The 14,805-nt window shown below is 37.5% G+C and overlaps 1 protein-coding gene across 1 annotated transcript in view; it reads left to right on the top strand.

Annotated features, from left to right (window-relative positions):
- Positions 1-14,805, top strand: part of SPAG17 (sperm associated antigen 17) — a 235,151-nt gene that overhangs the window by 137,368 nt on the left and 82,978 nt on the right. Inside the window, 5 exon segments of the mRNA XM_006164886.3 lie at positions 4,540-4,779; positions 5,750-5,861; positions 8,048-8,200; positions 9,852-9,965; positions 13,707-13,882. Coding sequence (XP_006164948.1) covers positions 4,540-4,779; positions 5,750-5,861; positions 8,048-8,200; positions 9,852-9,965; positions 13,707-13,882 — 795 coding nt within the window.

Raw genomic sequence — 14,805 nt, 5'->3', positions numbered from 1 at the left:
AAAGAGGAAGAAAGCACCCCCCAGTGGGGTATGGTCATGATGCAATCCCTTCTCCTTCTTTCTCTCCACCTGTTGGGATTTTAGACATGCATGTGCACATTCTCGGTGTGTTTCTTGATGCCATGGGACCAAGACTCAAACTACATAGTCAGCCGTGTGGGACCTAGATCCCCTAATTACAAGGCCATGGGTCCACCCTTCTTTACATATTTTTAATTGAAATTTATAATTACAAAAGTAATATATTGCTTTTGTAATAAATGAAAATGAGCCCTTGAGATAAGAAGTATTAAAGATGATAAGGACTAGCAGATGGTATAATGGTTACATCACTGGATTCCATGTAGTCAACTATGATTCAAGTCCCAGACCTAGCAGCTTAAAGCTCACACCCGGGCGACCAGCAGTTAGCATAATGGCTATGTCACTGGACTCCCATGTAGTCGACCGTGGTTCAAGTCCTGGACCCGGTGGCTTAAACTCACGCTGGGCTCGTGTGCATGCGTGCCCAAGATCCCGAGAGGAGAAGGGAGGAAGGGATTGTGGCATGGCCTGCCCCCACGGGGAGGTGATTTCTCACTTTCTATCTTTCTGTCTCTCTTTCTTCCAGGCAAGTGAACGTGTCCTATAGCAAAAACCTCTCAAAAAAAACCCCAAAAAACAAAAATAAATTCACACCTGGCACCACATGTGTGTGCATGCCCAAGATCCCAAGAAGAGAAAGGAGGAGAAGGGATTGCATATGGCCCTTCCTTCTCAGGGGTGATTCCTCCATTTCTGTTTCTCTGTCTCTCTCTGGCGAACGCACACACCTTATAGCAAAACTCTCTTTCAAAAAAAAATATATTAAAGATGATGAACAAAGTACCATAGCCACCAAAATGTGGCACCACAGTAATATGTTGCTCTAGAGAAGCTGGATCCCACATAATGACTACAGTTTGAGTCTTTTGCCCAGTTAGCCAGAAACACCAGGCACATGTATTGAGTGTCCAAGGTCCAAAGAGCTGGGGGACTAAAGGAGAAGGGCATTTCAGCATGTCCAGATGCTGTGGAACATTCTCTTTTTGTCTCTTCCTCTCTCTCTCTCTCTCTCTCTCTCTCTCTCTCTCTCATGCACACTGATGCACTTTATCATGAATTAAGAAAAAAGAAAAAAAAAAGATCTGGTATGTTTTATGCTCACAGCAGCACTTGTGTGCAAATAATATGGATGGACCAGAGGAGCTAACTGGAAATGGGAGTGGTTTGAAGACTGGGGCAGCCAGGATGGGCCTGACAGTGGGACAGGCCTGAAAATTTAGATCATGGATACCAACCTAAAATCTGGCATGCTTGGTACCAGGTTTTACTTAAGCAGGCCCAGTGTTGGGGTCTAAGAAGTATGGTGTTCACTTCCCTTTCCTTCTCCTGTGTAGAAGGTGCTCTCTCCATTCTGCTGCCTAGGTTTGGGTAGGGCTAAGATGGGCAATGTGGAACTATCCTCCTACTGTCTTCAGTGCATCTTATTTCTGTGCCAAATCCAAGTGCTATCATCATTCACCTGGTTTTCTTAGCTCTTGTTGAAAGTGTTTTCATCTGTGAACAGTTTTTCAAATTGGTGTTTCTGTAAGGAGAAGGCTGGAAAGTTTCATTCTTCTGTCTTCCTGAAGTCACTCTGTGCTGGAGTTTAAAATATATTGAGGGGACCAGCAGATGGTGTAATGATTATGTTGCTGGACTCTCACAAAGCCAACCGCAGTTCTAGTCCCAGGACCTGGTGACTTGAAACTCACGCCAGGTACATGTGCATGCATGCCCAAAATCCTGAGAAGAGTGTGGAGAAGAGATTGAGGTATGGCCATTCCCCTGGGGTGGGGGTGATTTCTCACTCTCTGTCTCTCTGTCTCTCTCTGTCTGTCTGGCTAGAGCACATACCCTATAGCAAAAATCTCAAAAAAAAAAAAAAAAAGTATTGTGGAAGTCAAGTTGTATTAGAAGATCAACATGGAAAACATCACTGGAGTTTCTCTTTGCCATCTATAACCAATTAGAAAATGTATAGAATTCCTTCTGGAAAAATAAATATAATACACTATAAAGTTATATGTGATTCAATGTAATATAAACAAGATTATGATAATAGTAAAATTTTAAAAAAAGAAAATGTAATAGAAAACAAATACCACTCACAAGAGACATGAAACTCTATTTTAAGAGTATCTCTTATAAACAAGGACTAAAAGCTAAATTTTTAAAAAATATTTTCTGATGAACTTTGTCTTCTAGCAGGAAAGCTGAATCCATCTCTATTTATTCAGATTATTGATATATTTGGAATTTCATCCTTTTCCTCTTATTTTTGCTTTCTTTTGTAGTTCGTTTTTCTCTTTTCATTTGCAATCAATTTGATGATAAGGAATTCTGATTTTTAGTCTGAATAAGTAAAATATTATTCTCTCCACATAAAAAGAGATTCTATTTTTTTAAAGGTTTTGCCATAGGGCACATGCACTTGCTGGAGAGAAACAGAGAGAGACAGTGAGAGGGAAAGTGAGAAATCCCCCCCAGGTGGGGGATGGCCATGCCACAATTCCTTCTCCTCCATTCTACTCCTGGGATTTTTGGCATGCACTCAGCATGATTTTCAAGTCACCAGGTCTGTGACTTGAACCACAGTTGAACATGTAGGAGTCCAGAGCCATACCATGTAGGAGTCCAGAGCCATAACCACTATGCCAACTGCTGGCCGGCCCCAACGCACTTTTACGTTTAATCTATATTATTATCTTTTCCACCACTTTTTCAGTCTAGGTAACCAATCAGTCGATCCCCGGTTTGTAGCATTTGCTGCTACCTGTAGGGTAAATACTCTCATATGACCACTTTCAAACTACAATGTGGCCACACTGACCACTGACTTGGAAACACCATGCCGTAGCACACCGCCAGAAGCCTAAAATATTTACTATTAGGCCCTTTAATATATAAATGTTATTATATATAATTAATAATATATATTATACAATGCAGTATATATGTATGTGTATGTATGTATGTACACATGAATATTATATGTGTGTGTGTATATATATATATATATATATATTTATATGCTTTCCATTCTGCTAGTAGCAACTCTAGAAATTCATGCGAATATAATTTAGTGAAATCTAATCTTAATAAAATATTTCTTGCTTTGTGATAAATACAAGGAATTTAAATGATTTAAATTTATGTTTACATTTTTATCTTTATTTTTCTTATTCCCATAAATTAGATATTATTGTTGTAATAGTTTCATATACTCAGTGTTGTTTAGATTTAGCCCCATGCATACCATTTATTGAGCATTTCTTACACCTTACATTCTAAAGTATTTCCTCTACAAATTCCTTTAGCAGAGGTTTGTACAGGTGTCTGATTTCTTCAAAATATCAGCTTTATTCAGAGGTCTATAATCTGATCTCTTGGGTCTTTGTCTCCATTCCCCATAATCCCTTAAGCTTCAAGTTCTAGGCTGTCAGAGATGATAGATACCGTGGGAAATTGTCTCTAGTGCTCACATACATCACTGGAGTAGTGCTTCCCACACCCATTACTAGTCTGTAAGCCCTGCTATGTATTACTGTATAATGTTGGTTTTATACTTTATCATTTTAAAACATTGTGTGTCAGGAATGCTTTTCTGAGCACTTTGTCTACTCCATTGCTGATAGGTCACATTTAGGACCTAAATTAAGGATTAGATTGATGTACATAAGGATAGGAAACTAGCAGACAAGCTAAGAGGCTGCAATAGTTCACGCCAAAGACAATAAAGATTAGAGGTAAGGAAATCACAACAGAGGGTGAGAGATGAAGCTGATGTGAAGAGAGATCTCTGAGGAGAATTGGCAAACTTTAGTGTACAGAAGTTAATGAGAGAAAGAGAATCGAGGTTGACCCCTGCCTTTCTAGCTCAGTATTTTGATTTGTTAGAGATACTGTTTATTGGGTCGTCAGAAAAGTCATGACATATTTTTCTATGCAAAAATGCGTCATGACTTTTCCAATCATCCAATACAAAAATCAGTTCAGTAGTCTCCAAACTAAACAAAAATTGTACCCACATGTAATTTGTTTCAAAATTCAGTTAAATGTTTTAAATAGGATAATGCTGGAAGTGAACTTTAAGTCAGATGTAAATAGAGATTAGGACAAAGTATCAACTATGACATTCCCAACACCTCTGTCACTGGGAAGATGCTAGGTACGCAGCCACAGTGAAGGCACCTTACGGACAAGATAAAAAAAATCTGTGAAAAGAATGGAGTTCGGGGCAGGAGGGAATCAAGGGGGTAAAAAGGGTAAAACATTTAATGGACACAAAAATGGAAAATTATCCATTGTTAATGTGTTTAGTATTATCTTTGGACTAATATACAGTATTCACGCTAGGAAAATTTATTTTGTATGCTGTGAAGATGTACAGTGACTAAATGTAATAAAAATATTTTAAAAGTAATAAAGAAATAAAATTTTAAATTACAAAAATAATTTTTTAAAATGTGTTTACAGGCATGGAAAGAAGAACAAGATCGCTTAGCAGAAGAGGAACGCTTAAGAGAAGAAAAGAAAGCAGAAAAGAAGAGTAAAGAAGCTGGCAAAAAGAAAGGCAAGGAGAAGGTAGAAAAAGAAGAAATTAGGGTTCCGAGGAAAAAAGCTTCTTTGAGGGATAAAGTTAAAGAAGAACAAATTAAGATCTCAGAAGGAACAGAGGAGCCCCTCCAGCAATCGGAACCTGAAAGAGTTTACCCGGTAAAAGCAATTCCCTAATGCTCCTTTGGGCTATTCCTAATTGTTTGGGGGAAACATGGCTTCTGTGAAACATGGGTCCCCTTATCTTCACTTCTATCACAGAAAGCCTTGGGGTTTCTTTTGGTATCAATGAGCACAAACCTGGATTCCATCCTGCGACACCTAGAATCTTCTTTGTAGTCAATGACTAAGCTAGGAACAGCTTCAGGCCAGTTTTTGAGTACCAGGTAACCCAGTTTACCAAAGCAGTAAAGATAGGAATTTGATACAAAAGTATTAATTCAGGAATTTGTAAATAAGCAGCTGTGATAGGTCAACACAAAAGCTGGCTTCATCTGTCTCAGGTGGTAGGACTTGAGTCCATTCGGTTGCCTGTCTGTAGACACCTATGTTTGCGGCTTTTATGCTTTCATAAAACTCGCCTTTGCCAGTTCACCCACAGGTTGCTATTTTGGGGGAAACCTAGTGTGTGTGTGAGGGGGTGGGGGGACAGGGGGAATGAAAAGAAAGATAACAGCTTCCTTTCCTTTGCAGCTACTACTCTAAACCAACTCTTCTCCTGTTTCGGTAAACACCAGAATCACCTCGAGTTCTATATATAGCAACATTTGGTAAAATGTGTCTTGCTGCTCCTCTATATCAATTCACTCTAAACAGAAAATCAGCAGCCAGTGGCTGAGAACTTGTTTTCTTCTCACGCCGCCTTGGCAATAATAGCAATGATTTGATTTAGACCGGGTTATGAGGATGTTCCAGTGAACACAGTTTAAAATCACAGACCTTTAATTCTGCTGCCGTTGTAACATCACAGGTCCTAAAGATAATATGACATGAGTCTCCAAGTCTACAAAGTGTCAGACATATCATTTAGCGGAAATTAAGCTTATGGCAACTTTAATTGGCTAACACTGTTAAGTTGATTTTTGTCAGTTGCAGTGGTATACTCAAAGCTTGACGTTTTCTTTTCTAGTTTCGAGGATACAATATGGGAGATATACCCATCCAAATCTCAGGGACAAATTACTATCTGTATCCTTCTGATGGAGGACAGATCGAAGTAGAAAAGACAACATTCAAAAAAGGTACATTTTGAAAACAGCTGATTAATGGCCTGAAAGTTGGTGATGCATTTCAGATAATCATGGGGCCTTGCACATAGTGTGATTGATGAGAGTGTTGATTCAGTCACTGTAATTCATTTACATGTCACATTAAGCATTTTCAGACTTCGCATACTTGCTAGTTATAACAGCCAGAGAGCACCTGTGCTCGCCAGAGAGCAACAGAAAGACACAGGAAGAGGAGAGGAAGACAGCAGTCCTCAATAAGGCATGGTCAAGCCTCAAACCCTTCTCCATTTCTCCATCCTGTTGGGATTTGGGGCATACATACACATGTGTCTGGTATGTTCTGTAAGCCACCAGGGTCAGGATTAGGCCATGTAGGTTCCATTCTTCTACTATACTTGACTCTGCAACACATAAACCAACCAAGAGTTTAGCTAGGACACACCGAAATGACCATTCCATTTATTGTAATATTTAAATACTTCCATAGATTGGTAAATAGTGCACAATCCCTTATCTAAAATGCATGGGGCCTTATCCAAAATGTCCGGGACCAGAAATACTTCAGATTTGAATTCTTTAATTTATTTTTTAATTTTATTTATTATCATTATTCCTCAATTTTGACCAGAGACAGACAGACAAAGAGAAAGGGAGAGCAAGCTGCCAGGTTCAGGACTTGAACTGTGGTCGGCCATGTGGGAGTCCAGCATCTCAACCACCACGCCACCTAACCCCATCAGATTTGAAATTTTTAAGAGTTTGGAGTATTTGCATATATGCAAACATGAAATTTACTTATTTATCCAGCTTACACACTAGGCTGAAGGTAATTTTATGTAGTATTTACAGTGATTTTTCACATTAAACCCTTTGTATCCTTGTGTAGGTTTTTTTTTGGGAAATCTTTCTTTGGAAAAGATATATCATAGGAGAAGGGGTTGGGAGGGTCTTATTTCTTCTTGGGGACACTAAATAAACTATGGGTTGTACATTTGCGCTTTTACTGTAATCTGTCACATGAGATCAAGTGTGAAATTTTCTACTGCAGTGTCATGTTGGCAATCAAAAAGTTTCTGATTTTGGAGTGCTTCTGACTTCAGATTTTTGGATAAGGATGCTCAACCTATAATAGTAACCATAATAAGCAAATAATGATATTAATTGCAACAGGTACTGTTATCTCAGAAACTAAGCACGTACTGTAAATTTATAACTTGTTTCTGACCTAGGCTCAAGCACGGAGCTTGGAGTCCTGCTGCCAATATCCAGTTAATTTAACTCTTATGAAAATTTTCATGGATCAGCAGATGGCATGAAGGTTAAGGTGGCTGGGTCCCACATGACCGACTGTGTGTTTTAAGTCCTGGACCTGGCAGCTTGAAAATCATGCCAGGCACATGTGTGTGCATCCCCAAAATCCTGAAAGGAGAATGAAGGAGAAAGGATTGTGGCAAGCCACACCCCTAGGGGGTGATTTCTCACTTTTTCTCTCTTTATCTCTCTCTTTCTCTCTGGTGAGCATACGTACCTTATAGCAAACCTCCAAAAAATAAATTATTTGCGTATAATGTGTGTAAATTTTGTACGGGTCATAGTAAATATATTGAGTAGTCAGAAGAGTCATGATACATTTTTGCATAGGAAAACAGAGAATATGTAATGACTTTTCCATTGACCTAATAATATCTTCATCCGAATCCTATCAATTTTGAGAGATAATAACTCAATCGAAGTTGGAAAAAACTGGATATTAAAAATGGAGAAGAAAAGAGAAGTCAGAACACAAAAAGAGAAAATGGACTACAGGGAAAATTCTTAAAATTTCTATAATAGTAATAGTTATCATAACACATACCATTTTTATAAGTTATAAAACCCTTCCACATGAATTGTCTCATTTGATGCATCATAAAGTTAGTCATCGGTGTACACTGCCTTAGACCATTTATTTTCTCCTCTGCAATTTAGATTGAGATGTGATTAGAAGGCCTATAGATGCCTCCTTGATCCACCTGCTGTTTTCTCCTGGAATTCTACCAACATTTTATTCCTTTAGGCATCCATTTATAGAGATGTTGATATTTCCTAGGTACTTTTCACTCCCTGGTTTAAATTCTATGGTGTATTTAAACATCTTGTCAAGAAGTTTAATGAGGCATCCTAGCTAGCCCATTTTCTATCCCATGGTTCTTCCTCAGGCTCAACTTTTATCAAAGTGAAAGTGAAAAAGGACAAACACAATTTTATGATTCATTTAAAAGACCCTGTAGAAATTATAAAAAAGGAGGATGAAGAGGACTGTTCTTCGGAAGAAAAAGAAGAAAAAAATGTGGAACCAAATCTTGAAACAGGTAGGTAGCTGCATCGTTGTGGCAGTGACGATTAAACAATGTGCCAAACCCATCCTGATACACATGTGTGTATCCCTTGCACTTAGCACACAGAAGGTTTCTGGATGGAAATGGAGGTGTTTGGCCATCGTGCTTCTGTACATTTTCTGAATGTAAAGTGTATATCTATCCATAATGGGCTGCTACTTGGCTTTGCTCCCTCTGGGCATCCAGCTCTTGATTCCAGCTGTCATAGAGTCTGCCCAGGTGGACTACCTTTATGTATTATAGCAACACTGAGTTTGTGATTCCCTTCTGTTCTTCATTTTGGTTCAAGCCACTTGTACCAAATGCGATCTCTAGGACTCCCATCCCCATTAATTGATTCTTACTGAAACTTTTGCTTTTCTCCAATATTCACTGCATACGATGAGGTTTCTTCCCGTGGTCTATCATTTCATTTTTCTCTGTAGTACCAGATTTCTTAGGTTGCAAAGAAAAGGGAAATATAAATGTGGCTGTAAGATCCCTTGTATGCCTGAAGATGAAAGCTGCAAGTGAGTGTCTATTAATTATACACCATGAAACCTCCTGATGACACCATTGATCCTTTCCAGGAAACACCACCTGCGGAAATTAACTGCTTTTTGTCGAATGAGACAGAACAGAAAATTTACAGTCTTCACATAGGTCTTAAAAATGTGTACCATAACAGATTTTGCTTTATAATTATGATGAAACAATTTAAAATGTGTTTTTATGTGTAATAATTTTGAATGTGGGTATTTAAGAAAATATTATAAAATGAGAGGAAATTGAAACCAAATGGATGAAGTTCATTTGTTTGCTTTTTGTTTGTTTCATTTTGTTTGTTTTTTTGCTGTAGGGCATATGAGTTTACTAAAGGGAAACAGACAGAGAGAAAAAAACGAGAAAGTATCCTCCGAGGCATGGCAACAATCCCTTCTCCATTCTCCTCATGGGATTTTGGGCATGCACATACACACGCCTGGCATGAGTTCCACGCCTCCAGGTTGAGGACTCAAATTACAAAGTCAGCCATGTGGAATCTAGCCGCTTGAACCACCACACCACCGGCTGAGTCACTGCTGATTTTCATTTTAACTGTTATGTGGATAATCTATTAGATGGGTAATCTGCATATGACTATGCTATCAAAGAATTTATTTTCTCTCTTCACTCTTAACCTAACGCCCTTAAAACTAAAGTTTCACATTCTCATCTTTGTAATTCCACCCTACTCCAAACAGCCCTGAGTACCTGGTTGTGACTAAACTAATTTTTTTTTCTTTTTAGGTTTTCACTATATGCACTTATCAGAGAGAGAGACAGTGAGAGGGAAAGTGAGAAATCACCCCCTAGGCAAAATGGCTACACTGTAGTCCCTTCTCCTCCATTTTCCTCTTGAGATTTTGGGCATGCATAAACATGTGCTTGGTGTGATTTTCAAGCCACTGGGTCTGGAACTTGAACTGTAGTCGACCATATGGAATCCAGGTGCCTTAAGCTTCATGCCACATGCTGACTCATAAACCAATTATTTTTAAGTTGATTTGGTAGACCAGCTAAGACCTCCATTTTCAGCCTTTCTGAAATTTTTGCTTATATTTATCTTAAATAAAATCATCTCTGATTTGATTTTCTCTTTTAGAAGTATCCTCTGCAGAGAATAAAGCTGTCAGTAAGTTTGGATCTTTCTCTGCCACCTTAGAAAATGGAATCTGCCTCTCAATAAGTTATTACGGATCGAGTGGAATGGCTCCAGGTGAAATAAGTGTGCTCCGTGGCCAGTCTGCTCATTGTCAGTAAAATGTTCTGATTAAATGCCCTTTGTAGTTTTTTCTACAAAGGAGGAATATGAGATGTGTACACATATACATATTTATGTACATATGTGTGTATATATGTGCATATGTAATCTTTCATACATACCAAACAAAAATGCGTTGATATACTGAACATCATTTACTACTTATATGATCTTTAATATAACCACAAGTACGTGTTAGGTCTGATGTGTTTACCCACACACACACTCCAATTATCTCTGTTAACTAATGCCGATGAGCCTGAGAATCAATGCTCCCCCAAAAAACCATGACTGCTCAAGATATGCTCTTGATTTCCTGTAGAATAATGTTCTTATGAATCCTATGATTGTGGAACTGCTCAGTGTACTTTAGGACATTAATCTTTAGGATATTGGATATCTTGAAGGATAAACAGATTCACCCACTTTCAATAAACAAATTCTAGAAGCTATTTCTTATAGACCACAAAATAGTATGTCAGTTTACCAAGAACTACTTGGGAAATGTTGGTTCCCTCTGTATCTTAGAGGGATCTAATGACAATATATTTTAAAAAGCATTATAAAATCAAAAGGTAATCTCTCTGTCATAGAGCCCTAAAACTATGTGTTAGTGTAGGTATTGATAATCTAATTATCCACCTTGTTAAGTAGTTCCTTTTCTGCAGAAACAGATTCATATGGATAGTAATCTTGTTTCTTATCTTTTACCAAATATTGAAGATCTAGTGAGTTAGAGAGTGCATTGGGTTTGTTGGTATTTTTGCTTTATTCAATATTTTGTCTTTTAATTTTGTAATTGATTTGTTTTTTGTTTTTGGGGGGTTTTTTTGAGAGGTTTTCGCTATAGGGCATGTGCGCTCGCCACATAGACAGAGACAGAGAGATAGAAAGCGAGAAATCAACCCTCCAGAGGGGATAGCCACACTGCAATCCCTTCTCCTCCATTCTCCTCTCGGGATCTTGAGCACGCACACACACGCGCCTGGCGTGAGTTTAAGCCACCGGATGTGGGACTCGAACCGCGGTCGACTACGTGGGAGTCCAGCAACATAGCCATTATGCTAACTGCTGGTTCCCTAATTGATTTGTTTTTAAACCAGTAATTGGAGAAGTTTTTTAATGCCTAACAAATTATGTATTAAAATTTATTATTACCATGCACTCATTAGTAAATTCTACTTTTTCTGAACTTATGTTTGGGATTAAAATATTTATTCCCTGCTCTAAATTAACTATGTTGCCCTTATTTCTTAAGTGATTTCATATTCTTGATTTAATCCTAAAGTATGTACAGTCATTCCATTTAAAACAAATGTTCCTAATTTCAAATTGTGAGCCCTACATTTGAAAATATTTATAGTGTAGATGATAAGTAATGTGTTGCCTTTTGTGTATTAAAAAAAGCTGAAGGCATGTCTTTTGTAAAAATAATACATATTATAAATTTTGAAGATGCATATAATGCTACTATTTAAGAACTTTTATCTACTAATGGCTAAGCAAATTTCCAGTCCATTTCTCCCACTTTAGTTGTGTATAAACAGCTAAAGATAGTTTAGTACCCTTTGGATAAGAAATGAACTGCTCCAGAATAGGCAAAACCATAAAGAAATCCAATCAAGTTTGAATACGACTCTGTACTTTCTTACTTAGAGTAGTATACCATTCTACTATCATAATACACAAAAGTTATATGTAAACAGAATACTGGGAACAAATACATTCTTAGAAATTGTAGCAATTGAGATAAAACTTTTGAAATGGATAGAGACTATCCTGACAGAAAACAGGAAAGAGGATCTAGAGAGCAGAACTATTTGTATTAAACACACAGTTACGTAAAAGTATGACATCTTTACAGAAAGGTGAAAAGTTCTGCATGGCTGTAGTAGAGACATGTGAGGACCAGATTGTAGAGTCTTATATGTCCTACATGGAAAATGAATGCAGAGGTTTTCAGTAAGGGAAGTGACATGACCGCACTTTACTTTAGGAACTTAATTCTAGTGACATTCAGAAAGATCATTGAAGTGGTAGCATTGGAGGTCCCATGATATCAGTTAGGAAACTCCAACAAAAGACCTAGCAAGTGATAATGGGACCCTGAGTTAAGATAATAGAAATAGATAAGAGGTTTGATTGAGGAGAAAGTTCTAAGGGCTTGGTGACTGGTTGGAGGTGCAGCATGAGTCAAAAAGAGAAAATGTGAATGGTCTAAATGTCTGTCTTAGGAAACGGTACAAATCTGGTCATGGCATTAATTAGATTGAGAAGAATGGTTAACGATATTAACATAGGAGAGTTAACCCTCTTGGGAGAAGAGCGATTCAATTGAGTTTAAAGTGTCTCTAACACATTTGGAAACATAGATCTGGAACTGAAAAGGAGGGGAGGAGGGCATGGCTTGGGATGTAAATTTTGGAGTCATTAGCATGTAGTTGATAGCTAGAGTATCACTAGCAAATGAGATCATCCATTTTAATATCTACAGTAAAGTAGTCATCCTTGACTATGTGTTTTATGAAGTGTTTTGTGAAGTGTTTCACACATATAAATGTCTGGGCCTCTTCTCCAGTGAATCTGAATCAGTAGACCAAAGTGAAACCTGAACACTACTATTTTTTTTTAATTCCATGAATAATTATTATAGGCAGCTATGGTTGAGGATATAATAAACCCTGACCTGCAAACAGTTAAGGGATTGACAAAAGAATAAGGGTCAGAAAACTAGACTGAGAAAAAGATCGATCAGAAAGGTAGGAGATCCAGTGAGTAGAGGTCTGGAACCCAGAAAAAAATACAACTCCGGAGGAAAAGAATATTCTGAAGCTCCCCAGTAATCCCTCCCCCCCCCACCAGATCTCTTTCTAAAATTCTGTCAATTATTTAAAACCCAGAAGAAAATTAATCTACAAGAAAATTTATTTCATCATCTCAACCAGAACCAATATATTTCCACCCTGAATTTCCTTGTTTGTACCATTCATTACATTTCTACTTATCATGTCCTCATACTGAGTTATATAAATACAGATACTATTAAAACTATTTGACTCCATAAGGACTTTTATAATTTTTTCATTATTATATATTTTAATTTGGGGGAATATTGTCAGATGCTTACCAGAGAGAGAACATCCTTCCACCTCATGGAATGTGGTCCCATTATAATCCTTTTTCCTCCATTTCTCCATCCCATCAGGATTTTAGACATGCACACATGCATCTGGCATATATTCAAGCCTCCAGGTCCTGGATTTGAACCTAGTTGGTCACTTGGGATCGAGCTTTACATGCAAGGATTAACCACTGTGCTACTGGGCTGGCCCTTTTTATTATTTTTTGTTGCACCAAATATTTTATATATGAAGAGCCTCACAAATATTTCTCAAGTAGATCAAGGGTTGGTTACTTCTCTGTTATTAGGATTTTACAGTGTAGATAAGAAGGTAAGAACATGTGAAATGATTACATCATCAAACCTATCAAAGTTTTAAGTACCTGAAATTTTAAACTATAATCCTGATTTTCAAAATCAACTATATTCCTCATGAAATATATCCAACTGATAAATCATATTTAGCAAGGTAAAAATTGTTGCCAACTTATATAAATTGTAAGGTAAATGATATTTAATAAGCATATCAAATATGAATGTTGGATTTCCTTATTTTTCCCTTTTTGGATTTATAGAAGAGAAAGATCCTGTCTTGGAAACAATGTTGACTATCCCTTCAGCACTTACTGCAACAGTGATTCCTGTTGTAGTGCCTGTTTCTCAAGGAAAAGGAAAGGGGAAAACAAAAGGCAAAGAAAAACCCAAAGAATCCCTTAAAGAAGAGGAGCATCCAAAAGAAGAAGAGAAGAAGGTAAATAAACCTTGATGCAGATTCCAAAACTCTGTTTCTGCCTCAATATTTACTTTTTAAAAAGCATGATTTATATCAAAAGTATAGTGTATATTTTTTATTGTACAGATGCACTAGTATTCTTTATAGTTTCCATTTTAAATGAACAAGAAGGATTTGTTCACAGAAATTGGACTCCCACTCCAGGAGACAGACACAGTTTGTCTCAGGTCATTCATTCTGAGCTCAGAACTACTTTGACCTTCTCCTACCCTAGTTTTAGGGGGGGTTTGTTGTTGTTGTTTGTTTTTGTGTTTCTTTCTTTCTTTCTTTCTTTTTTTTTTTCTTTTTGACTTCTGGTTGGTCACTTTCCTCCCATTCCTTATTAAAAACAACAACAAAATTCTTTATTCTGTGAGAGAGAGAGAACCTTAACAGTGTCTTGATGACATGTTCCAACCCTCAGTTTCAACCAACCTGGATATTAAGAACACACTCCTGGTGTACCCTGGGAGTTCCTCAGGCACCAACTGGCACCCTTCCTTTACAGGTCAGCCTCACAAAGAGAGATGATGATTTTACTGCTGTGCCACCATCTGGCACCTTCCCTATTTTAATACTTTATGTCGTTCCACTGAAATAAATAATTGGAAGACAAAGATCTGTAACTAAGATGTGCTAAGAGTCTATTAACATTAAAGGACAACCCACTTCTTTTTTTAAAATTTATTTATTTATTTTTGTATATACATTCAATCACATTGTTTAGCTTACAATGTGAGCATTTCAATACGTGAACATTTCTCCCCAGTCCGGTTGATCAAAATATCTTCAACCGATAACACCACACCTCCCCATCCCGTCAATGCTCTACCTCCATATCCCTTCTCCAAATGTCCTTCATTAGACCCCCCTCCTCCACATACATCTCATCTGACAGTCAC

The sequence above is a fragment of the Tupaia chinensis genome, unplaced genomic scaffold (assembly GCF_000334495.1).
Source record: "Tupaia chinensis unplaced genomic scaffold, TupChi_1.0 Scaffold143755_1, whole genome shotgun sequence".
Classification (NCBI taxonomy): Eukaryota; Metazoa; Chordata; class Mammalia; order Scandentia; family Tupaiidae; genus Tupaia; species Tupaia belangeri.
Note: the sequence above shows the minus strand (reverse complement) of the source record. Positions and strands in the feature narration are given on the sequence as shown.